The sequence below is a fragment of the Oncorhynchus mykiss genome, chromosome 11 (genome assembly GCF_057628025.1).
Source record: "Oncorhynchus mykiss isolate SJ-2025 chromosome 11, ASM5762802v1, whole genome shotgun sequence".
NCBI classification, from domain to species: domain Eukaryota; kingdom Metazoa; phylum Chordata; class Actinopteri; order Salmoniformes; family Salmonidae; genus Oncorhynchus; species Oncorhynchus mykiss.
The window spans coordinates 46,940,726-46,966,503 of record NC_143032.1 but is presented as its reverse complement, the minus strand read 5'-3'; the positions used below and the strand labels follow the sequence as shown (position 1 = coordinate 46,966,503).

The 25,778-nt window shown below is 40.1% G+C and overlaps 1 protein-coding gene across 1 annotated transcript; it reads right to left on the bottom strand.

Annotated features, from left to right (window-relative positions):
• LOC110535027 (uncharacterized) lies at nucleotides 1-22,448 on the bottom strand. The gene is made up of 5 exons (XM_090189054.1): nucleotides 22,332-22,448; nucleotides 21,970-22,171; nucleotides 21,581-21,649; nucleotides 19,533-19,838; nucleotides 1-1,118 (listed from the first exon to the last, which is right to left on the bottom strand). The coding sequence occupies exons 1-5, from the start codon at nucleotides 22,446-22,448 to the stop codon at nucleotides 979-981; spliced, it is 834 nt and encodes a 277-aa protein (XP_090045180.1). The 3' UTR covers nucleotides 1-978.
• Nucleotides 22,449-25,778: the final 3,330 nt, after the last annotated feature.

The window sequence follows — 25,778 nt, the reverse complement described above, 5'->3', positions numbered from 1 at the left end:
GGGGGGGGGGGTTTAAGTAACCTTTATTTTTTCTGTTATGGTGACAATTTCATCTTACAAAACAGCCCAATACAGTATGTAGAATACTTTGCAGAGCCATGTTTGTTGTAACATTTCTTTCATGCAGTGATTATTAAACCCTTCCCCATCTGAAAGGACATGATAAATGTGTTAAGCAAGGAAAATGTCACTCTTCATACAAACCTATCAATGTAAACACCATCAATGTAAAAAAAAAAAACAATTAATAAATTCACTCATAGACCAATTTGTCTGCTCAATAAGCACATATTTTTGTTCTTCAAAGAAAATATAAAATATGTATTTTCTGTTACTCCTGTTCATTAACAAAATAATTGAATTATGATATGAAATATGTTAGAAAACAAACACATTTATTGGGGCGAAAAACACTTCATTACACACGACAAGTTACTAAATATTATATTGGATAATGTTACATAGGACTTTTAGATATCATGGCCCTACATATTTAATAACGTATCGGTAAATATAATACTTAGGTTCATATTTTTGTATAAATCAAATACAGATTTTGTAAAAAGTGATTTAAGCTTTGACAGATACTCAAGGGCAACTTTCATAAAATAGTCTACATTTAAATCGTAAGGATCTACCTTCAAGATTTTATTTTTCACACAACCTTAACTTAACCTTTATTCAAGTGTCTGCAGTGGGTAGCACCCACAATCATAAAAAGTGTAATATTAGGCTTCATTTTCATTTTCAGCAGGGAAACACAATTTACATTAAATGTTCTGCAATTAATGTCGTAATTGGCAGTTGAAGTTATGGGAAGACATGAAATCTATGGCTCAAAATATTTTAGCATCTTAAATATACAGTTTTGAAAAATAAGAAAATTGGCCTACAAATGAATGTTAGACCTCAATAGGATGTAAAATCCATGTTATTCCCAGCCTACAACATCTTTATTCATACTGGGGGGTATCCTTTCTACATGTGTTGTGTCCACTTCCCCATGTTCCTGTGGTGCAGCAGGAGAGAAAGCCCACAGCAGTACACCATGCTCTTCACTATCATCACTGTATAAACCAGAGAGGCCAGGTTCAGACTGCACATGAAGAAGAAGCGATCTGGGGAAAATAAAATAATATATTGGCAGAGATTTTAACCAGTGAATTTATTTGAATAAAGTCTTGTTTTCTGTAACTTTTTGTTTGCCGTCATCTTCTTCAAATAAGGCTTTATTTATACAGCACATTTCAGACATGGAATGCAACACAATGTGCTTCACAGGAAAAAACGAATACAAACAATGAAAATAAAAACTGAAATATTTACTACACAACAAACACAAGAGGAAAAAAATAAAACAATAACAATAAAAACTGTACGAATAAAAAAGCACCATCAAAGCTAAAAAGGTGTGTTTTAAAATGTATTTTAAATATGTCCAGAGTTTCAGCCCCCCTCAGGTTCTCTTGCAATGGCCTCAGGTTCTCTTATTCCAACGGCTGGGGGCATAGTAACTAAAGACTGCCTCTCCATACCTCCTTGTCTTTGGCTTTGGGATAAATAAAAAGCCAGTGACTACAAAGGGACCTACTGGGTACATAACTTAAAAGCTTGTCTGACATATTGGAGTGCACAATAGAGGATTGATTCCAAAACCAATAGAAGGCTAATGCGATTAGCATGAGGTTGTAACTAACAAGAACATTTCCCAGGACATAGACATATCTGATATTGGCAGAAAGCTTAAATTGTTGCTAATCTAATTGCGCTGTCCAATTTACAATAGCTATTACAATGAAATAAAACCATGATATTGTTTGAGGAGAGTGCACAATTTTGAACAGGAAAAGTTATTAATAAACAAATTAGGCACATTTGGGCAGTCTTGATACAACATTTTGAAGAGAAATGCAATGGTTCATTGGATCAGTCTAAAACTTTGCACATACACTGATTTCATCTAGTGGCCAAAATCTAAATTGCAGCTGGGCTGGAATAATACATTTTGGCTTTTCTCTTGCCAAGATGATGTTAAAAAAAATACAAAAAAACTGTTGTTTTTTTCTTTGTATTATATTCTCCTACATTCCTTTCAAATTATCACAAACTTCAAAGTGTTTCCTTTCAAATGGTACCAAGAGTATGCATATCCTTTCTTCTGGGCTACAGGCAGTTAGATTTGGGTATGTCATTTTAGGCACAAAAAAAATACAAAAAGGGGGCAGATCCTTAAGAGTTTTTAACATGGATTAATAAGTCAAATTTGCAGGTTCTTTCATTTAAAATTTGACATTTTAAACATTCCCATAATAACCTAGATGAACCAACTTCTCAGGTTAATTAAAGTTGAATTCCTAGTTGTCTATAAAGTTATAATTAATCATTATCATTGATTAACCAAATCAATATGCTTTTGCAAATTCATTCATGTCCAACTCCCACATTACTGATACAGTACTGATGGTTCATTAACATCTATAAATAGAATAAAATTGTCTTTGAAGCTTCCAACGTTTTCCAAAACCAAACTTTGGAAAGATAGGAACTTTATTATTATTATTTTTTCTCCTTTAAAATGTTTTAGCTAAAATGTGCAAGCTATCAGAGCGAGTGGTCCCCACTCCCCGCTAATTAGTGAACCCTCACCCACAAGATGATTGATCTCTGACCTTAGCAGCGATACCAACCCTAACTTTGCCATTAGCGGAGAAACAGTAGAAATCGCGACAAACGCTCTTCAAAATCAACCTTCGGGCACAGGCCTTGTAAAGGTTCTCTCCAGTTTAGCCCGGATGTCTTGCCATCCGAGATTGGCATCGGTCCAATACCGCAGTGCACAGCTGAAGCACGAGCAGGAAATGGTAGACATAAAGGGACAGGTGGAGAGAACCGGGAAACTGATGATAAATGCAGAAAAGGGATACATTTAGCTAGCTATGGAACTGCGTTTGAAAACGTAACAATTAAATGTAATTGCAAAACCTTATGAAGACGAAAGAGCAGAAACTCTTCAACAAAATCATCTTCTAAAGGAACAAAATCGCCTTCTACAGGAACAACTCGATTTAGCCAAAACTAAATACGACGATGTCCAAGCCAAACTAGATAAATCTGACGAGTTATCTACAAACTGGAGCGAGCAGCTTGATTTCATGCATGCAGTTTTGTGGAACGATACTCAAAGTAACAATGTTCTACTCAAAAAGGCTGCAGACCAAAGACGATCAGAACTTCTTCGGGATCGGTGTCCCGTTCAACGGGACGGTTATGCTAACATAGGCTAATACAATTAAGCATGAGGTTGTAAGTAACAAGGACATTTCCCAGGAAATAGACATATCTGATATTGGTAGGAAGCTTAAGTTCTTGTTAATCTAACTGCACTGTTCAATTTACAGTAGCTATTACAGTGAAAGAATAGCATGGTAGTGTTTAAGGAGAGTGTACAATTTTGAACATGAAAAGTTATTAATAAACAAATTAGGCATATTTGGGCAGTCTTGATACCAAATTTTTAACAGAAATACAATGGTTCATTGGATTAGTCTAAAACTTTGCACACACATTGATGCCATCTAGTGGCCAAAATCTAAATTGCATCTGGTGCTGGAATAATACATTATTGCCTTTCTCTTGCATTTCAAAGATGATGGTACAAAAAAAATATGAAAAAACGGTTGTTTTTTTCTTTGTGTTATCTTTTACCAGATCTATTGTGTTATATTCTCCTACATTCCTTTCACATTTCCACAAACTCACAAACACGATAGCTCACTGGCTAACACTGACAAACAAGCTCGGAATGAACACCCACATGCTTACTATCATATGCTTTGTTCAGCTTACTTTGGCCTACTCACTGAAAGAGGAATGGAAGAGCTTTTACCATTCAAACAAATGTTTCTGTCGAACATGTATCCCACCATTAACTTCTTGGGCCCTACAGCCCACATTGGCTTGCCTATCTTACAACTCAGAGAGCTTGCAAGCACAGCTTTTGAGGCATCAAAAGCTCGCAACGCTAAGAGCTTTGACAACTCGGTTTTGAAGTTTGACCAGGAGCACTCACTCCAGTTGGAGGGTGCATTATCAGGTATTGGAGCGTTAAGAGATGACGCGCAACATCGGTTTCTACCATGAAACCACGAATACAATAACCTCTATGGTCGAAATAACTGTAAAGTACATCGCCATCGAAATGACTAACGCTCTTCAATCGACCTGTTCGCTACGTTCCTGCACTCAACCCACAAAAAGTGTCAGAGCACAAGGGTAACAAAGGGTTAAAGGACAATCAAAACCTAGACCAATGTTCTCTAGAAAGAGAGAACATTTTGATAGGTTAATCGAGACTACGTACAACACCGTACGAGGCCGCCAGAGCAGAAAACAAATCTAGTTGTAAACTCCCTTATGAGAACAGTGAGGAGCAGACAGGCCCATAGAAGGGGATAATCTTAGCTAAGATATTACTGAGGTGTACCACACTGGTCGTAAAAGAAGTACAGTGGTCTTCCACCTCCAAAACAAATGGAAAAAATAATCGTGCCTTGCCATGTGTAAGTTCAACTACAATACAAATAGTAAAATGCTCTAATCATGTGTTCCGGTGGGATAATATTTCAGAATAAATCAGTAGGATAACTGTTCCCTTTGAGTACCAGTACCAATGCTACCACAGTCAGTCCAGCAACAATCAGTAAGAGGATTAGAGACCTCACAAGTCAAATTGTTATTGATAATAGTGACAGAGGAGTTAGTAGTCACTCAGATTGCAATATGTGTAAGGGAATCTCCAGAACATTATTCTGATGGTCAACACACATGTCACTAATAAATAGAACCCTCCATTCAGGAGGAAAGATATTAGAAGTCATGAACCACGATCACACCGCGTATGACTGGTTCAGTGCTTAGAGAGTACTTCCATCATGAGGTTAGCTCCTCCGTGGATAACATAGCTATGAAATAGACTCCTTCATACCTATCACCGCTACAATGGTGTAAGACACATTAACGTGTAGTAAAACTACTTTAGGTCCCCTTAACACGTCTTGAGGTCAACATCAATTATTACTGACCTCCAGGCATTAACCTGGAAATCATCTGATGATGTCAGAATCAATCTGAACAGGTTGCAACCTACCAGGACATTTGGTTCTTTCCCTTGGCATGTGTAATTATGTACGCATATAAGCACGCGAACAACGGAACATTTAATGAGGATTTATGCTCGGATTATTTAAGGGGTCGAACGAAATACCAGCCTTAGTAAAGTTGAACATTTACTCTTACGCCTTTTCGACTCTACAGCTACCGAACTACCAGTTTCTCCACAGAGGTCCATAGGTGATCCCTGTAGACTGGCCAAAGCTGGTGCCTTCAAGCTGTAGACTAATCATATAGTTATCAACTTGGAATAGTGCCCTAAGCAACACACCGCAAATTAGGAACCCTAGATATGACATTAGACAATGCCATGATATGGTCACTTTGCCAGGACCTTGGACGTATATAGAATACAGTTCAATTAGATGATTTTGGTGTGATATACAAAATCTGATTATCTTTTGTTCATGCTTTCATTACTTTTCGTTTCAGTTCCTTTGACACTTAGGAAGTGATAGAGCCATAATGAAAGCCCCATACAACCATCACTTAGTGCCACAACGCCACTCATTTGGGAAGAAATTGAATTATATATTCTGTGAGTGTGTGTGCGTCTGCTTAAAACCTGTTAGGTCAAGTGGAAGCATATGTCACTTTTTGATGAATTGCGTGCCCAAACTGAACCGCCTCCTACTCTGTCCCAGATGCTAATATATGCATAGTATTATTATTATTGGATAGAAAACACTCTGAAGTTTCTAAAACTGTGTGAATGATATATGTGAGTATAACAGAACTCATGTTGCAATCAAGAACCTGAGAAGAAATCCAAACAGGAAGTGAGAAGTCGAATTTCAAAACGGTGCCAATTTAAATCCCAGGTAGATATGAATTTGTATGCACTTCCTAGGGATTCCACGAGATGTCACCATCTTTCCATCCTAGTTGTAAGATTGTACTATAAAGGACGGGCTCATAATAGCTATTTGAATGAGTGGTCAGTCAGTGCGCATCGAAATCATGAAGCGTGCTCACGAGAGAGTGTCCTCTCATTCCAGGGCATATATTCAGACAATGAAATTCTCCGGTTGGAACCTTATTGATGATATTTGTTAAAAACATCCTCAAGATTGATTGCAGACATGTTTTGACTTGTTTCTACAACCTGTAACGGAATTTTTTGAGTTTTTGTCATGGAGGAAATGGTCGCGCCTCCATTATGGTGGATTACTGGACTGAACAGCTAACAACAGGTGGGCTGATGATGGGCTTTATGGAACTTTATGGAACAAATCAGTCATTTATTGTCGAACTGGGATTCCTGGGACTGCCTTCTGATGAAGATTATCAAAGCTAAGTTAATATTTATAGTGTTTTTTCGAACTAACGTTGACGCAGGTACTTAGCGCCATTCTCAGATCTTGCTTTTTCCGTAAAGTTTTTTTAAAATCTGGCACAGCGGTTGCATAGAGGATCAGTCTATCTTTAATTCTGTGAATAACACTTGCATCTTTTATCAATGTTTATTATGAGTATTTCTGGGAAAATCACTGGAAATTTTGGAATCAAAATATTACTGCACGTAACGCGCCAATGTAAACTGAGATTTTGGGATATAAATATGCACATTATCGAACAAAACATACATGTATTGTGTAACATGATGTCATATAAGTGTCAACTGATGAAGATCATCAAAGGTTATTGATTTAATTTTATCTATATTTCTGCATTTTGTGACTCCTCTCTTTCGCTGGAAAATGGCTGTGTGTGTTTTCGTGACTTGACTATAAGCTAACATAATCATATGTGGTGCTTTCCCTGTAAATCATTTTTGAAATCGGACAACATAGGAAGATTAACAAGATGTTTATCTTTCATTTTCTGTTTTGGACATGTTAATGTGTGAAAGTTACATATTTATAAAAAATATTTTTGAATTTCGCGCACTGCCTTTTCAGTGGAATGTTGAGGTGGGGTTCTGCTAGCGGAACGCCATTCCTAGACAGGCTAAGTTACTGCCCAGATCTTCCAGTCTGGACGACCAGACAATGGGTCCGAAACAGCGATCCCAATCCAGCCATCCACTTCCCATCCTTGTGTCGGCCTGTTCCATTTGCAGAAATCCTACCCGGGTTGACCACCAGAGGGAGACTGCAACGGCGATCACCAACCGGACATCCCTTGGCCATTCCTGTGGTACTTTGCAGCTTCCAGGAAACCTACCAAGGTAAACCGCTAGAGGGGAACCGCAACTGCAATCACCAACCGGACATCCACTGCCTATTCTTGTGGTGGACTGCTCCGCTTTTAGAGAGCTTAACAAGGACAACCACCAGAGGGGGACTGCAACAATGATCCACAACCAGGACATCATGTGGTCTTTGTTTTTATGTTGGTTTGCAACATGCAGGATAATCACAAGATTCAACCCACCAGAGGGGGACTGTCATGATGTGACCTGGGGGGAGGATCATAGCCTCCCCCCCCCCCTCTCTCTCTCTCCACAACAAGTCATAAATACCTGGTTGAAACTGCCATGTAGTATTGAGGGAGAGAGTCTACCAGAACAAAGAGCTTCTCTTAGTTCAAAACTCTTAATCCCCAAAATGGGAGAACTAAATATTATTTATACTTTGGAGAATGTGGGAATGGTCCGTGGACACTTAAGGGACATTCAAGTCGAGTGTGTTTCATTTGGTGATCTCATGAAGAACAGGAAACACATACAGTATCTCTGAATAAAGTGTACATTTCCCAGCTGTCAAGTTTACGTCTAGATATTGTGAAACGTATGTGATTAAATATGAAACTATTTGTGGAAAAATGTAATGTGATGTTTTCCTTCTAAATGACTATGGATTTTCATTTAAAGATTAACACGTGGCCATGCCCATGTGAGCGTAGACATTATGTCGGCGTTATGGAACAGCCCTTTTCTACTCCATAAAACCACCCGTGACGAAATTTACATTTCATGCCAAAGGGATCCACGGTAAGCCGGACATCTCAAATGGTTAAGAAGTCAGAGATCACTGGGCCAGACTCCCCACGTTGGAATGGCTACAATTCTATAGGCCACAGAGACCATACACCTGTAGTTTTGGCTACAGGGCTAGACATTTTTCAAATCTGAGGCTATCGATCACTGCAGAAGAAGGAGCAAATTCTAGATGACACAAATTAGTAGTCTGCAGCTATAAATGACGTAAACCTAGTACGAGAATACTGACACCCGCCAAAGCATCTATTCTATGAGAACATTTCTGAATGGTACTCTGAAGTAGCCATTCTATCCACCTACAACCACGAAAGCCATTGTAACTTCTGGGGAACTTAACCAGAGACTCTGATGAACTCTACAGGACGAGCAAGTGTTTTCAACGGTGAGACAAAAACGACATATGGGCGTAAATATATATATTGCAATTATTCTTGAATGAGTTCATGTGCAAAGGATTAGCATTTCAATTAGTATAATTATCCACTGTGTGTAGTGATTCCATTTAGTCTTTTCCGCTCTCTCAGTCCCCACCCCTTTCCTTTGTCTATCAAGCCGTCATATTGGCTTCATCTACTAGGGACGTTTTCTTTGTATCATTGCTAGTAACCAATATCTACTGTATGTTTGATGTATTTTTGTGGTTACTTAGTTAGTTAGTAAATAAATATTTAACTTCTTACGGGCAGGTAAAGCCTCTTGAAACTCTGGGGGCAGTATTTCATTTTGGATGAAAAACGTTCCCGTTTTAAACAAGATATTTTGTCACGAAAAGATGCTCGACTATGCATATAATTGACAGCTTTGGAAAGAAGACACTCTGACGTTTCCAAAACTGCAAAGATATTGTCTGTGAGTGCCACAGAACTGATGTTACAGGCGAAACCCAGATAAAAATCCAACCAGGAAGTGCCGCATTTTTTAAAATCGCCTCATGCCAATGACTCCTTATATGGCTGTGAATGAGCTACGAATGAGCTTACGTTTTCCACGCATTCCCCAAGGTGTCTACAGCATTGTGACGTCTTTTTAGGCATTTCCAATGGACAATAGCTGTAAGGGACCATATTTAGCGAGTGGTCACATGGTGTCTCCCGGAGAAAATCTTGCGTAAAATACTGAGGTAGCCATTTTTCCAATCGCTTCTTATGAGAAACCAATTGCCTCGACGGATATATTATCGAATATATATGTTAAAACACCTTGAGGATAGATCCTAAACAACGTTTGCAGTGTTTCTGTCGATATTATGGAGCAAATTTTGAAAAAAGTTTGGCGTTATAGTTGAAGCATTTTTCGGTCGATTTCTCAGCCAAACATGATGAAGAAACCGGAGCTTTTTCGCATTTTTGGAAAAAAGGAACATTTGCTATCTAACTGGAAGTCTCCTGAGTGAAAGCATCTGAAGTTCTTCAAAGGTAAATGATTTAATTTGGTTGCTTTTCTTATTTTTGTGAAAATGTTGCCTGCTGCCAGCAGAGCCTAGCATAGCATTATGCCATGATAAACTTACACAAATGCTTGTCTAGCGTTGGCTGTAGGGCATATTTTGAAAATATGAGATGACATTGTTGTTAACAAAAGGCTAAGCTTGTGTTTGAATATATTCATTTCATTTCATTTGCGATTTTCATGAATAGGAAAAGTTGCGTTATGCTAATGCCTTTGAGGCTATGATTATGCTCCCGGATACGGGTTTGCTCGTCGCAAGAGGTTATTAACTTCTTGTTTATCCAGCCGCTGTGTCAGATTTCAAAAAGGCTTTACGGCAAAATTTTACGTGGTGCCCCACCTTCCTTGATTAATTTATTCACGTAATAATTAAACAAAGAAAAATTATTTTATATAAATTAGTCTTCACATTTAATGATAGTCCATACTCGACACCACAAGTATCTCTTAGATACATTTTCGTCTTATACAACGGGTGGGTCTCATCAGCCCAGGCAGGGAAGTTATTTACTTGATTTCCACAATAAATAGCATCTAGACATGATGTAACATTTCTTTTAGACTAACATTTAGTTTGCAACAGCGGAGATTTGTATAAACCGTTGTGTCTGTTTCTCCGGCATTTGCCACATTGTTTCAATATTAAAATTCGATCTCCTGATGTCCCACAGTAATGAACGTGTCCGGAGTCCGGACAAGACCGACAGGCAGGCAGGCAGTGATTCTCAGCCAGTCGAAATCATGAATCAGCTGGCATAATTTTTATGGATTATACAAAAAAATGTCAATTGATGAAAAGACAAATGAAACGCACTAAGTTTGCAGTCTTTCCATCTTCAGTTTTAAGTGATTGTATTACTGTAGCTGTGTTGTTGGCTAGCTCCTCTGAACAACAGTGTCCTGATGAGTGAGCATATTTTCTATGTCAGGCGAAATCGTGCGTCATTAGATCATTGTTATGGATGATCCAAATAAATGTCACTAGAAAAAAGATTAAACAAATGCAAATGCTGCTACTTTGCTGTTATTCTGGCTGCACTTTTTGACATGACTGGAAGTTAGCCATAGTTGGCTAGCTAGCAAGCAAGGGATAAGAACGTTGACAGCCTGGATGGCAATGGAACATTTAGAACAAACGACTGGGTTGCGTCCTTAGATAGAGTACAAAAAGACTGAACGACTAGGTTGGGTCGTGTCTCTAGCAACAGAACCAATAGAATGAAAGACCAGCCGGCTTGAGTAGCAACCCTCGATTTGTGTCGGGACTATTTCTTGTGGAAGGATGAAATAGTATTAATAAACTCATCAAAATATCATTTTTAGTGAAAGTATATCAATCATTATTTGAATATGTTGGTAACCTATAAAAATGATAATGCCCTCGAAGCTGGTGTTTGGAGGATGTACTGGCACTGTTTGCCAGCCGTCGACTTCCTCTCGGGCATAACAACACCCCTGCCAATATATCCAACAAACACCGGCGTCTCGGGCATTATCACTTGTTTTATCCTGCGATCGATAAACTTACACAAATGCTTGGATTGCTTTCGCTGTAAAGCATCATTTCAAAATCTGTCACAACAGGTGGATTAACGAAAGGCTAAACTGTGTTTTCCTTTATTGCACTTGTGATTTCATGAATAGAAATATTTATAGTAATATTTATTGTATGCAGCGCTATGCTATTCAGCAGTTGTTGATGACACTTATCCCGATAGTGGGATTGCAGCCATATTAAATGTCATTCTCAACATATCCCTAAAAATAGCAAGTTACAATGTTTCCCTTTGTTTACACTGTGTGGTCCTGTCATCATGATTACGATAGGCTAGCTTGACAGGAGCTACATTTAGCCGACATTAGCTTGCATTAGTATGCTAATGGTCTCTTATAGATCAATTAAACGTATAAATTTTTTTTGCTAAAAACGAATATTATCATTACACTCTGCTTAACTTGGTGTTTCATGTCCTATGCGTTATAACTCGTTCACCATGATGATAACATTTAAAATATTTAGTTTATCTAGTTTTCAGTTGGCTTGGCTCTCTCATTCAAATTGAATGATTCAACTGATCAGGGTTGCCAGGTCAATCAAAAATGTCTAGCACAATGACCACCCAAAACCTACGAAAAGGCCTGAAAACTATCCCCATTTTTCTTTCACAACAAGAGAGGAGTTGCGATATCTATACAATAATCCCATTTTCCGTAACGTTATTGAGCCAATTAATAAGGAATATCATAGTAATGTTAGAAGCAAATTTCGTGTTTCCTCAAAATAATAATTATTGCAAGCTATGACATTGCTTAGTCATAGCAGTCAAACGAGTTAAATCGACATTTATTGACAGAACATTTTCTGCCGAGTTTGATTAAGGCAAATTATATTTTCTCTTGCCACATATTCAAATTCATTTATTACGTCATAAGGATCTGGGTATGGTATATGGCCAATATACCACGGCTAAGGAATGTTCTTAACCATGAAACAATGAGGACTGCCTGGATACAGCCATTATCCGTGGTATATTGTTCATATTCCAAAAAACCCCAGTGTGGCTTATTGCTATTTTCAACTGGTTATAAATGTAATTGGAACAGTAAAAAGCAATGTTTGGTCATACTTGTGGTATATGACAAATCAGCATTCAGGGCTGAACCAGGTTTAGAGATAAATCTGACAGAAGAGTTTGAGTGATGAAAGTTGGACAGAGGATCTCAGTCTCTGAGCAAGAAACATTTGGATGAACATAAAAAATGGCAATGGTGCTGTTATTATGTGCCATATGTTAAGACTACAAACCGTTATAAATGGCCCATTTGCGAGATTGACTTGTCATTTCAATAGGCATAGACTACTGATAGGCCTACATCTCTTTTCAGATAGTCTACAGTAATCTAGACAAGATGTAGGCAAGATGTAAACTGAACAATTTAGCAGCTTGCTTAGTTCAAATTAACAGACTAATTTATTAATGAATAGGAAGGCGATTTCATAATAAGAAGTGCTTGTGTTTTCCAGTAGCATGCTAGAATAAACTACTAAGGATGGGGTCATAATTTCAATCACTGAATTAAATATGAATAATATGTATATGAACTGAATATGCTTGTCAACAACAGTCAGTGTTTATTTATTTTTGAATTTGTTTTACCTGTAGCCTAATCTGACTACTGTTACCGTCAATCTAATGCGTTCAAAATAACACAAGGCTACAACAACAAACTGAAGTCATAGGCTATTTATTAAATTGATTTACCAGCTCCAGGTAGGCTACACAAGTAGCATGAATTTATTTGCAATGATTCCAGTGATATTGTCATTTCAACATAGTGTAACGAATCTGCCGCACTAGCATGCTTTTGCAGCACAGTCGATTGCGCGTGTCAGAAGTGATCGGACCTTGCATCCACGACAGTGCGTGTGCATGGCCGGTGAGCGCGTTCCTATAAGACGTAGCGCGAAGCTAGCGCGAGGACGCACTCTTTGAAAGGAGGGAGTAGTGTAACTACCCTGGGTTTATAAGTGCGGAAATCGTCTCTGCCTGCAGGAGCATGCTTTTGGGGCACTGTCGATAGCGCGCCGAGACCTGCTCCCTGCTGTTTCATTACAATATGTATTCTATCAAATGGTAGCCTACTTGATGGCCAACAGAGGCAAATGTATAATTCTTCACATTTAGCCTAATGTCAGTTTCATTGAAGACTTTTCCCCATAAAAATAACCACGGGATGGAGTTCCAGAACTTCCATTTCAAATTTACACTCGGGCAGCCCCCGAGACCCAAGACATGAGTATGCCTAAAGCACTTAGCTTGATACCGTTTTCTTTAATAAGCAGTCAACATAATAATTCAGTTTAAACCACCTCCATGACTCAGCCCTACAACTGTAGTGCTCTCTCAACACACATGGCCTCACGGCCTGGCAGTAAGCAGCAGGTCACAGTGATATATATTGTAATGAAACAGGCAGGGAGCAGGTCTCGAACCCTCAACCTTCTGTCCCCAAGCACAGCGCGCTATCGACTGTACCCCAAAAGCATGCTCAAGCGATATCCGCGCTTATAAACCCAGGGTCGTTACAATATGTTTTAACAAGAGAAATGCCGCGGCGCAACTTAGAAATAGGCCAAGAACCGGCAAATGGGAAATTGTTTGCAAAGTAGCTCAATTTGCGGGTACCGAGAACATGGCAACACTGTAACTGACTTACTGACTACTAGGATGCTAGCGCAAGAGCCACTGTAGAGTGAGTGCGCGTGAAGCAACCACCAGAGCGAGCGGCTCCCTCTGCGGGGCGAAACAACCACAACACCCCTTAACTATAAATACTCTAAATTATTACAAAATGCCAAAGATTAAGCTACTTAAAGTTTCTTTATAAATCGTACCGTTTTTTGCTCATGTTTTGGTTCCCTGTGTTGCCAACCTGAAATAAAAACGGTACTATTAATACAGAATGTATTACCCCTTTTTCATTGATGTTACAGACAAACTAGGACCAACAATAGCAGCCTGCCTCTGATTTGATGAGAAACTTGCCCATACTGGTATATAAATTAATCAATATAATACCAAGCAACCTCTTTTGACCTTGTGGTGTTTATTTATTTAATGCATTATACTGCCACTGTGCTATGGTAACATACACACGTTTTAAAATGTTTATGCATCCTTTATTTATACAGGTTTTTCTCATTGAGATAAAATACATTTTTCACTTAATAAATATGGTACCATATGATATTTTTTGGCACCATTTATCATAATTGTGTGTTACCATGGTAGATTGTATAATGCAGTACCATCACACTTCAAAGCTAAAACCATTGTTCAGATCTATACCATGGTATAAATGATGCAATACCATGGTGATATTTAGGTATAGGCCTAAGCGGAGGTGGTGTAGCTCATCTATTCACATGCTCATCTAACACTGTTCAGAAACATTTAGCATGCAATAATGTAGCCTATGTTAAGTGCTCCCTAACAAAGCGGAGTAAGGGTAGGAAAGAGATGAAAGGAGGATTAAAAAATAGCATGGGCTTGCCTTCAAAATATGACTTTTATACAGTGCCTTGCGAAAGTCTTCAGCCCCCTTGAACTTTGCGACCTTTTGCCACATTTCAGGCTTCAAACATAAAGATATAAAACTGTATTTTTTTTGTGAAGAATCAACAACAAGTGGGACACAATCATGAAGTGGAACGACATTTATTGGATATTTCAAACTTTTTTAACAAATCAAAAACTGAAAAATTGGGCGTGCAAAATTATTCAGCCCCTTTACTTTCAGTGCAGCAAACTCTCTCCAAAAGTTCAGTGAGGATCTCTGAATGATCCAATGTTGACCTAAATGACTAATGATGATAAATACAATCCACCTGTGTGTAATCAAGTCTCCGTATAAATGCACCTGCACTGTGATAGTCTCAGAGGTCCGTTAAAAGCGCAGAGAGCATCATGAAGAACAAGGAACACACTAGGCAGGTCCGAGATACTGTTGTGAAGAAGTTTAAAGCTGGATTTGGATACAAAAAGATTTCCCAAGCTTTAAACATCCCAAGGAGCACTGTGCAAGCGATAATATTGAAATGGAAGGAGTATCAGACCACTGCAAATCTACTAAGACCTGGCCGTCCCTCTAAACTTTCAGCTCATACAAGGAGAAGACTGATCAGAGATGCAGCCAAGAGGCCCATGATCACTCTGGATGAACTGCAGAGATCTACAGCTGAGTTGGGAGACTCTGTCCATAGGACAACAATCAGTCGTATATTGCACAAATCTGGCCTTTATGGAAGAGTGGCAAGAAGAAAGCCATTTCTTAAAGATATACATAAAAAGTGTTGTTTAAAGTTTGCCACAAGCCACCTTGGAGACACACCAAACATGTGGAAGAAGGTGCTCTGGTCAGATGAAACCAAAATTGAACTTTTTGGCAACAATGCAAAACGTTATGTTTGGTGTAAAAGCAACACAGCTCATCACCCTGAACACACCATCCTGACTGTCAAACATGGTGGTGGCAGCATAATGGTTTGAGCCTGCTTTTCTTCAGCAGGGACAGGGAAGATGGTTAAAATTGATGGGAAGATGGATGGAGCCAAATACAGGACCATTCTGGAAGAAAACCGGATGGAGTCTGCAAAAGACCTGAGACTGGGATGGATATTTGTCTTCCAACAAGACAATGATCCAAAACATAAAGCAAAATCTACAATGGAATGGTTCAAAAATAAACATATCCAGGTGTTAGAATGGCCAAGTCAAAGTCCAGACCTGAATCCAATCGAGAATCTGTGGAAAGAACTGAAAACTGCTGTTCACAAATGCTCTCCATCCAACCTCACTGAGCTCGAGCTGTTTTGCAAGGAGGAATGGGAAAAAATGTCAGTCTCTCGATATGCAAAACTGATAGAGACATACCCCAAGCGACTTACAGCTGTAATCGCAGCAAAAGGTGGCGCTACAAAGTATTAACTTATGGGGGCTGAATAATTTTGCATGCCCAATTTTTCAGTTTTTGATTTGTTAAAAAAGTTTGAAATATCCAATAAATGTCGTTCCACTTCATGATTGTGTCCCACTTGTTGTTGATTCTTCACAAAAAAATACAGTTTATGTTTGAAGCCTGAAATGTGGCAAAAGGTCGCAAAGTTCAAGGGGGCCGAATACTTTCGCAAGCTACTGTATATGACAGCGCATATAGGCTGCACACACCAGTAGCCAAATTAAACTCTAAATATGCCATCATATTATTTTGAGATTATTTTTTTATTAGTCTTATGTTTCTTAGGACCTACCTAAAACGAATTAATGATGGATTTCTTTGTGTTAGTGTATGTTATGAAGATTGATGTCCACGCACATCTGCACAGATCTAGTCCCACTCCTAAACTTGCTGAGAGATATAAAAGGCTTATCCCAGAATGTGGTAAAAATAGGACTGTATGAATTGGTCTCTAAAAAGCATTTCCTGATTTGTTGTTTTACAGGCAAGGTAAAGTCTGTCTGTAAAGGGTATAATTTACCAATCCAAAAATGGTTAGCTGACATGGCCAATTAAATTACTGTCAGTGACTGACAAAACAAGAGAAACTGCTGATGCACATGCTTATTTCGAATTTACACCTTGCGTATTCTACTATTCTAACTCTCAACAGTAAATTGCGACCACGACTGAGGGATGCCTGGCACTGAAAGGTATGCACTACATCAGGGGTGTCAAAGTCAAATGGACGGAGGGCCAAATAAAAAAATCAGCTACAAGACGAGGGCCGGACTGTTCGAATGTTCATTGAAATTTTTTTAAATGAGGCATATAGTCTAGTGAACCTAATTGAACCTACTGAAAACCTAACAAATATATTACAATATGATCAGATAAATAAAGCAATATTTTCTTATGGCTCTGTCAGTAATCTTTAATTTTCAACAGACACAAAAGACAAATTTCCTTTATATAAATATCCCCATAACATGAACATTAAATGAAAGAAACCGGTATTCAAGGCACCATCAGTAGACTATATTTTCTATTTTAGCAAAAGTGGGCTAAATTTACTTCAAAGAAAAAACAATAATAGCAATTTTCTATCATCCACTCAACTGAAATATTTTTAAAATATAATTGGATTGAAATACAAAAAAATAAAGTGCAAAAATCTATTAATCAAAAACAACACTTTGTTTAAGGAGAAGTAACATGCAGTGAAAACAAATATTAAATTTTAACTTTTAAACTTGAACTGAGTAAAAACTCTAAATATGTGATTGCACAGTAATGTTCACTTGTTTGAGGTTGAGGGTGATACTTGGTGGTGTCCCATCTTTTCCACAAGTTCATCAATGTTCGGGGTAAGGCTCTGAGCTGAAGAAATCCTCAGAATTGAGTGGAGGTGTTCAGCAGTAAGTCGACTTCTGTGTGATGTTTTGTTCAGGTTCATCAAAGAAAACAGTTGTTCACACAGGTATGTGCTGCCAAACATAGACAACGTTTGAGCAGCCTGGATGCGCAGCTGGGGCATTGTGCCGGGGAGGAAACGGGCGAACTCCGCAGCACCCACTGCCGCATATTTTGCCCTCAGTGCATCATTGCATTGGAGGTCAATCAACTCCATTTGGAGGTTTGGTGGTGAGCTTTCCACGTCAACAGCAAATGGGTTACCGAGCAGTTCCAACCTGCTTTTTTGTGCTTCAAAGTCAGCAAATCGGCGTCGAAAGTCAGCGGCAAGCATACCTATTTTATCAGCCAACTGTGTGCTCGGGAACGCACTGGTAGAGAGCTTCTCTTTCATGGTCTGGCAGCTGGGAAAGTGGCTCAAATTTTCTTTCCGCATCTGCGTCTCCCACAGAGTCAGTTTGGTTTTAAATGCCTTCACTGTACTGTACATATCAGAGATGACACGATCCCGACCCTGCAGCTGCAAGTTTATTGCATTCAGATGACTCGTAATGTCACACAGAAAAGCCATTTCACACAGAAACATTTCGTCTCGGAGTTGTGTTGTGTCTTTCCCTTTGCTGTCCAAGAACAGACAAATCTCCTCACGAAGCTCGAAACATCTTTGAAGCACCTTTCCCTGGCTTAGCCATCGCACCTCTGTGTGATAAGGCAAATCACCATGCTCCGTTTCTAACTCCGTCAGAAATGCCTTGAACTGGCGGTGATTCAAACCTTTGGCTCTGATAAAGTTAACTGTGCGCGTGATGATGCTCATTACATGCTCCATTTTCAAGGCTTTACCGCACAACGCTTCCTGGTGTATGATACAATGATAAGCTGTCAGCTCACCTGTCGCGTTTTCCTCTTGCATCTTTTCCCGTATCTTCGCCACCAGTCCGCTCCTGTGTCCACACATCGCAGGTGCTCCGTCGGTTGTCAAACCCACGAGTTTTTCCCAAGGCAGCTCCATCTCATTTACACATCTTGACACCTCTTCATACAAATCATGCCCCGTAGTTGTGCCATGCATAGGACGTAAAGCCAAAAACTCCTCTGTCACGCTTAGGTTGGAGTCCACTCCGCGGATGAAAATTGACAACTGGGCAATGTCAGAAATGTCGGTGCTCTCATCCACAGCCAAGGAATATGCAATAAAATCTTTTCCCTTTTTCACAAGCTGCTCTTTTAGATTGATGGACAACTGGTCTACTCTCTCGGCAATGGTGTTTCTGCTCAGACTCACATTTAAAAAGAGTTGCCTTTTTTCTGGGCAAACTTCGTCACAAACTTTAATCATGCAGTTTTTGATGAAATCCCCCTCCGTAAATGGCCGGGCTGATTTAGCGATCTCTTCTGCCAAAATAAAACTGGCCTTGACAGCAGCCTGGCCTTGTGATTTGGCTTTTTTGAACAGAGCCTGTCGAGATTTGAGGCCTCGTTTTAATTCCTCTGCCTTTTGTAGCCTTTGTTCCATGTCCATATTCTTGTTTTTGTCCGCGTGTTTCGTTTCATAATGTCGTCTCAGATTATACTCTTTCAGTACCGCCACACTTTCTCCACACAGAAGACACACAGGTTTTCCAGCTACCTTCGTGAACATATACTCCGACTCCCACCTTGTTTGAAACCCCCGGTTCTCAGTATCCACCTTCCGTTTTGCCATTTTTGATGGGTATCTGAAAGTTAATTTTACTGTGATGCTGACGACTGCTGTGCCAATAAATATTGAAATGAAGCAGCCTACTGCTCGGTGCGTCACCTTTGCATTGTGGGAAATGTAGTATTGGTGCGTGTAAAAGATCTGCGGGCTGCCGGCTTGCTGCGGGCCGGTTCTAATAATAAATCAAGATCATCCCAGGGGCCGTTAAAAACCTTCTTGCGGGCCGGATGTGGCCCGCGGGCCTTGACTCTGACATATGTGCACTACATGATAGCCGACTCATATAAATATATTACATGAATACATATACATAAAGATTACACACGAATGTAAAACTATTTCGATGACTGGCTTTACCTTTTAGCATGTCAACATCTTGAGCGCCCCATTCATGCTCCACAGAACAGATGTATTTGTTCCTGTACGCATTCTCTTTATCAATGATGATCATACTGGTCGTCCGCCCTTCCTCCCTCTGCTCCAGCTGTTCCGTCTCTGCTTTGGACACCTCCACTGTTTGGCCGCATTCATCCTCCATCTCCCATGAGATCTTGACCAAGTCTGGAAACATGTCTCTAGCCAGACATAGCAGGGTGATCTTCCCATTCGACTCAGGGTTGGACGCTGGGTAGACGGTCACTTTGGGTTTACGAACGTGATTGTCTGATTTTCAAGAGAAAAAATAACATTTACAGTCTTCTTGAAAGGACCGTCACACACACGTTTTCAGACTTCAGATGTATTATGGTGTCAAGATTAATCGCAATGTCCCACACCATTTGTTTTATATCCATCTTTACTGCCTATATTCAAGTAAACAATTAATTACATACATCATTAATTTCCACGTAACAACTCGTCTTTTTTTGTCATAACAACTATCCTTTATTGGAATATATAATTTCAATATAAAGTAAATTATAACGTTCAATATTATTTAAAATATTAAGATTCTTAGCTCAGTAAACAATTCGACATTCTTGCCCTAAATCAGACTACTTTACATTTATATCACACGTTTAACTGAGAGTGTATAAGATTAAGGACACGCAATATATTGCAAATTGTGTGTATGGCTTCCTTGAAAATCTGAATAATCAATTATACAGGCTAATAACAAACGTTCAAATAAAAAAAAATTGAGATTTTTTAAAACTTGGGATGATCGTAAATAGTGCGTGCATATTTGGAGCAATACTGCAGGAAGTTTTGTCAATTATTTTTGGACTGATTAGACATAGAATAATTATTAATTATTAATGACTACTGCTTAGTTTATTTCTGCCGAAAATCCGAGGAATGGATCTCTTACCTGTCACATAAAGTCTCGTACCAGAGCCAAATACATAATCATACACTGTGAAAATTCCCTTGTCAAAAAGTAGTCTTCACTGTGTCTTGGGTGAGTGAGCTTGTGTTAACAATACAAAGGTTCAGCGGCATCATGCACCCCAAATGTCTTAGGGGGCACATATCTGAGGGGGCACATTCAAAACATGTTTAATTCTACAGTATGCACAAAAATATGTATATTTTTATGCATACCTAAGCATACCTCTTGAGCTAAAAAATATATATACGCACATAGAATGAGTTGGAACATGAAGCCTACTGCCAAAGTATTATTATAATTTTTATTTTTTATTTTCTTTATTATTATAAAAACACAACCCCGCCAAGCCGCACTGCTTCTTGACACAATGCACGCTTAACCCGGGAGCCAGCCACACCAATGTGTCAGAGAAACACCGTACAACTGGTGACCGTGTCAGCATACATGAGCCTCCTCGCCCCTAACTGGGCTCAAACCAGGAACACAATGACAACAGCTACACTCGAAGCAGTTTTACCCATTGCTCCACTAAAGCCGCGGCCCTTGCAGAGCAAGTGGAATAACTACTCCAAGTCTCAGAGCGAGTGACGTTTGAAACGCTATTAGGGCACACCCAGCTAACTAGCTAGCCATTTCACATCAGTTACACCAGCCATTAGGCTTGAAGTCATAAACAGCGTTGTGCTTGCGAAGAGCTGCTGGCAAAACGCACGAAAGTGCTGTTTCAATGAATGCTTACGAGCCTGCTGCTGCCTACCATTGCTTAGTGAGACTACTCTATCAAATCATAGACTTAATTATAACATAATAAAACACAGAAATACGAGCCTTTGGTCATTAATATGGTCGAATCCGGAAACTATCATTTCGAAAACAAAACGTTTATTATTTTAGTGAAATACGGAACCGTTCGGTATTTTATCTAACGGGTGGCATCTCTAAGTCTAAATATTCTTGTTACATAGTTAGGGAAGGTGACAGGGAGGAGGACGGGCTGGGTGGACAGAGAGGAGTAAGGCACATCCATGCCAACCTGGGAAGGTGCAGGAGCGCTCCTCGGCCTGTCACTTACTCGCCTGGTTCTCGTTCTGGGATAGGTGTTCCAGGGGTGGTCCGACTCCCCGCAGTCGGAGCAGAGACCCTGTTGATGGCGGCGTTGACGTTCCTCAGGGGGAAGGTCGTGCCACCTTCATGGGCTCAGTCTCGCTGGAGGTTCCTCGGACAGACCCGAACCCCCGAGATGGGTGACGACAGGCAAGCAGGAGATTATTCAAGCGGATGGCCATGGCAATGAGCTGGTCCTCATTGCGACAGGCCAGCTCGGTCTGGACATCCGCCTGTAGTCCGCTGCGGACAACAAGACCTGGTCGTCCCAGCCAGTGGACGCAGCCACCGCTCGGAAATCCAGAGCGTACTCCAACGCTGTCCTAGACCCCTGGCGTAGACAGAGGAGATGCTCACCTCCAACTCGGCCCTCTGTAGGTTGGTCGAAGATGGCACGGCAGAGTTGTGTGAAGCTGTCATAGGACTGCACTTCTGGCCCGTCCCTCTCCCAGATGGTGTGCGCCCACTCCAGATCCCGGCCTGTCAGCACCGAGATTACAAAGGCCACCTTGTCCTTCTCAGAGGCCGTCCAGGCATGACGGGCAAGGTGGAGATCACACTGCAGGACAAAACCCCATACAACGAGCTGGGATGCCTTCAAACCGCTCCTGGAGGGGCAGGTGGACATTGTTGATCGGCCAGGGTGATGTAGATGGTGGTGGGGTGGCTGAAACGACCGCGGGGAGCTGGAAAGATGGTGTAGCCTGCAGTTGGCGTACGGCCCGGAGCACTTCGTCCATGGCAGTCCCGAGGCGTTCCAGGCACGAGTCGTGGTGGCGGAGCTTCGCTCCTACAGCGGAATGTCCTGCTGCTTCCTGTTTTCTTGGGTCGGTCATTCTGTCACTGATGTAGAGTGGAGGAGGCAGTAGCAGGTTAAGAACTACTGAATTTATTTAAGCACCATAGATCAAAGTGGGACAAAACCTAAATGCTGTTGTGCTCAAAATATATTTAGTCGATGCCAAACACGTGCTGGATAGGAGGGCGAAGGCTGGATAGCCAAAGCAAAGGCTGTTCTGACACCTGGGTTGAGTTGGGCTGGGCGATACGAACAAAATATATCACACATTTCTTTTCAAATATTTTAAGGTTGATATGGTGTATATAATAGGTATAATTCATTTCTTCATATAAGAACATATACAAGTTGTATGGCTTTATTGTCAAAATGTCCTTTTGATAATGTTGACATGAAAATACTTCCACATTACTGTATTTTTAGGACACTAATTCTGCTTTGATTAATTATGTGGTTCACTGATCACTTATTTTAGAATACAAGGTTAAAATTGAATTTGTGTTTTGCTTGCTTACAACATGCTTTCTTTTAGTTTTTTAGAAGTACCAGTTTTAGTGGTCATCCTGGAAATTGCAACGTTTGAATATCACAACTTTGAGCGATAGAACCCAAATTCTCACAGCAGCTAACCCATCTAACTGTGAAGGAAGTCTTTGCCTTACAACCACTGCATTGTCACGTTCTGACCTTAGTTATTTTGTTATGTCTTTGTTTTAGTATGGTCAGGGCGTGAGTTGGGTGGGTTGTCTATGTTCCTTTTTCTATGATTTGGGATTTCGGTGTTTGGCCTGGTATGGTTCTCAACCAGAGGCAGCTGTCAATCGTTGTCCCTGATTGAGAACAATATTTAGGTAGCCTGGTTTCACCTTTGAGTTGTGTGTGATTTATTTCCTGTTTAGTGTTTTTGTCATTCACCTTACAGGACTGTTCGTTTGTCATTTATTGTTTTGTTCAGTGTTCTAGTACGTCATTAAAAGCTATGAACACTTACCACGCTGCGCATTGGTCCTCCTCTTCTTCCACCACAGACGAGCGTTACATGCGTGTTCTGTATTCCTCCACAGAGATCCACATTCCTCAGCCTACTCACCGTCTACACACCTGCTTCATTTCTATTTGCCTCGTCACTCAAGCTTCCAAACAGTTGTATTTAAAGATGAAGATGTTAAATTTTTCCTTGACTTTGTGCATACAGTTAACATTTGTTGAAACCATATTCTTTCATATAAAACTAGATCCTGATGTGTTTATATTGGTAACTTTACATTGGTAAACCATGGCTCCAAAATCAGTTCAGAGTTGAAGACTGTGAAGTCAGCATGGGCAGTGTATGACCATTGAGTCCTTAATGATGGCACTTGAATATCAATAGATTGTCTAATATAAATAAAACATAAGTTCAGAGTAATCTCCTTTGAAATACTATCAAGAAAAAAATAATAAAAAAAATAGAATAGGCTGCATAACCAAGACAGCTGTTCAATCCATAATCTACAGTCGTGGCCAAAAGTTTTGAGAATGACACAAATATTACTTTTCACAAAGTCTGATGCCTCAGTTTGTATGATGGCAGTTTTCATATATTCCAGAATGTTATGAAGAGTGATCAGATGAATTGCAATTAATTGCAAAGTTCCTCTGCCAGAGGGTGGTGCTTGGAATCATTGTTCTTCGTCTGTCAATCATGGTTACCTGCAAGGAAACACATGCCGTCATCATTGCTTTACACAAAAAGGGCTTCACAGGCAAGGACATTGCTGCCAGTAAGATTGCACTTAAATCAACCATTTATCGGATCATCAAGAACTTCAAGGAGAGCGTTTCAATTGTTGTGAAGAAGGCTTCAGGGCACCCAAGAAAGTCCAGCATGCGCCAGGACCGTCTCCTGAAGTTGATTCAGCTGCGGGATCGGGGCACCACCAGTACAGAGCTTGCTCAGGAATGGCAGCAGGCAGGTGTGAGTGCACCTGCATGCACAGGCAAAACATATTGGAGGATGGCCTGGTGTCAAGAAGTGCAGCAAAGAAGCCACTTCTCTCGAGGAAAATCATCAGGGACAGACTGATATTCTGAAAAAGGTACAGGGATTGGACTGTAAGTTTCTCTAATGAATCCCCTTTCCGATTGTTTGGGGCATCCGGAAAAAAACTTGAGCGCTAGGTGAGCGCTACCATCAGTCCAGTTTCATGCCAACAGTAAAGGATCCTGAGACCATTCATGTGTGGGGTTGCTTCTCAGCCAAGGGAGTGGGCTCACTCACAATTTTGCCTAAGAACACAGCCATGAATAAAGAATGGTACCAACACATTCTCTGAGAGCAACTTCTCCCAACCATCCTGGAACAGTTTGGTGACGAACAATGCCTTTTCCAGCATGATGGAGCACCTTGCCATAAGGCAAAATTGATAACTAAGTGGCTCAGGGAACAAAACATCGGGATATTTTGTGTCCATGGCTAGGAAACTACCCAGACCTTCATCCCATTGAGAACTTGTGGTCAATCCTTAAGATTAAAAACCCACAAAGTCTGTCAAACTCCAAGCATTGATTAATGCAAAAATGGGCTGCCATCAGTATATAGCCCAGAAGTTAATTGACAGCATGCCAGGGTGGATTGCAGAGGTCTTGAAAAAGAAGAGTCAATCCTGCAAAGAGTCACAGTCCAAATGTCCAAATTCATGCATTTGGGAACTCAATGACACAATGTTTTTATTTTTATGGCTGCCATCTCTTCATTGTAGGAAGTGAACAAATTGTGTAATCATACAGTACAACCATTAAAGCCACTGGGAAGTGTTATACTATTTGTTTGCTAAACTGACATTTTGAAAGAAGGGCATTAGTGTGGAAGCTTCTTGATAAACTTTGCATTTAGCTTTGCAAATTGCATCAATGTACAAATTCAACATGTCTTCCATGTTGTACAGGACTGAATACTTTTTCTATGAACTGATTTTGGAGTTCACACTGGCATCTAACAGCCACCTGTAGTGGTTTACAGAAGCTGTGTTTGAGCCCTGAATGCTGATTGTCTGACAGCTGTATATCATCCCACGGGTCTGACTAGACATTTATTTTTACTGCTCTAATTATGTTGGTAACCAGTTTATAATAGCAATAGGGAACCTCGGGGGTTTGTGGTATATGGCCAAGGCACTCCGCGATGCGTCGTGCGTAAGCAGCCCTTGGCCATGGTATTTTGGTCATATACCACACCCACTTATTGCTTAAATGTAAGCTGTCCCCATGAGATGAAACAATTCCATATAGCTTAGGGTTCTAGGTTAAGGAGGTTATACCAAGGATCATTTAGGTTTTAGCTTTTTATTTTAAGACCCCTTCAAGTATCAACAAAATAAATTGAGAA

Coding starts and splice junctions, on each gene's coding strand:
- LOC110535027 (XM_090189054.1), bottom strand. CDS start 22,448: ATGACCGACCCAAGAAAACAGGAAGCAGCAGGACATTCCGCTGTAGGA. Junction 22,172..22,331: donor TGGACGAAGTGCTCCGGGCC/GTACGCCAACTG, acceptor TTTGTCCTGCAG/TGTGATCTCCACCTTGCCCG. Junction 1,119..19,532: donor AGATGTTGACATGCTAAAAG/GTAAAGCCAGTC, acceptor TATTTTCCCCAG/ATCGCTTCTTCTTCATGTGC.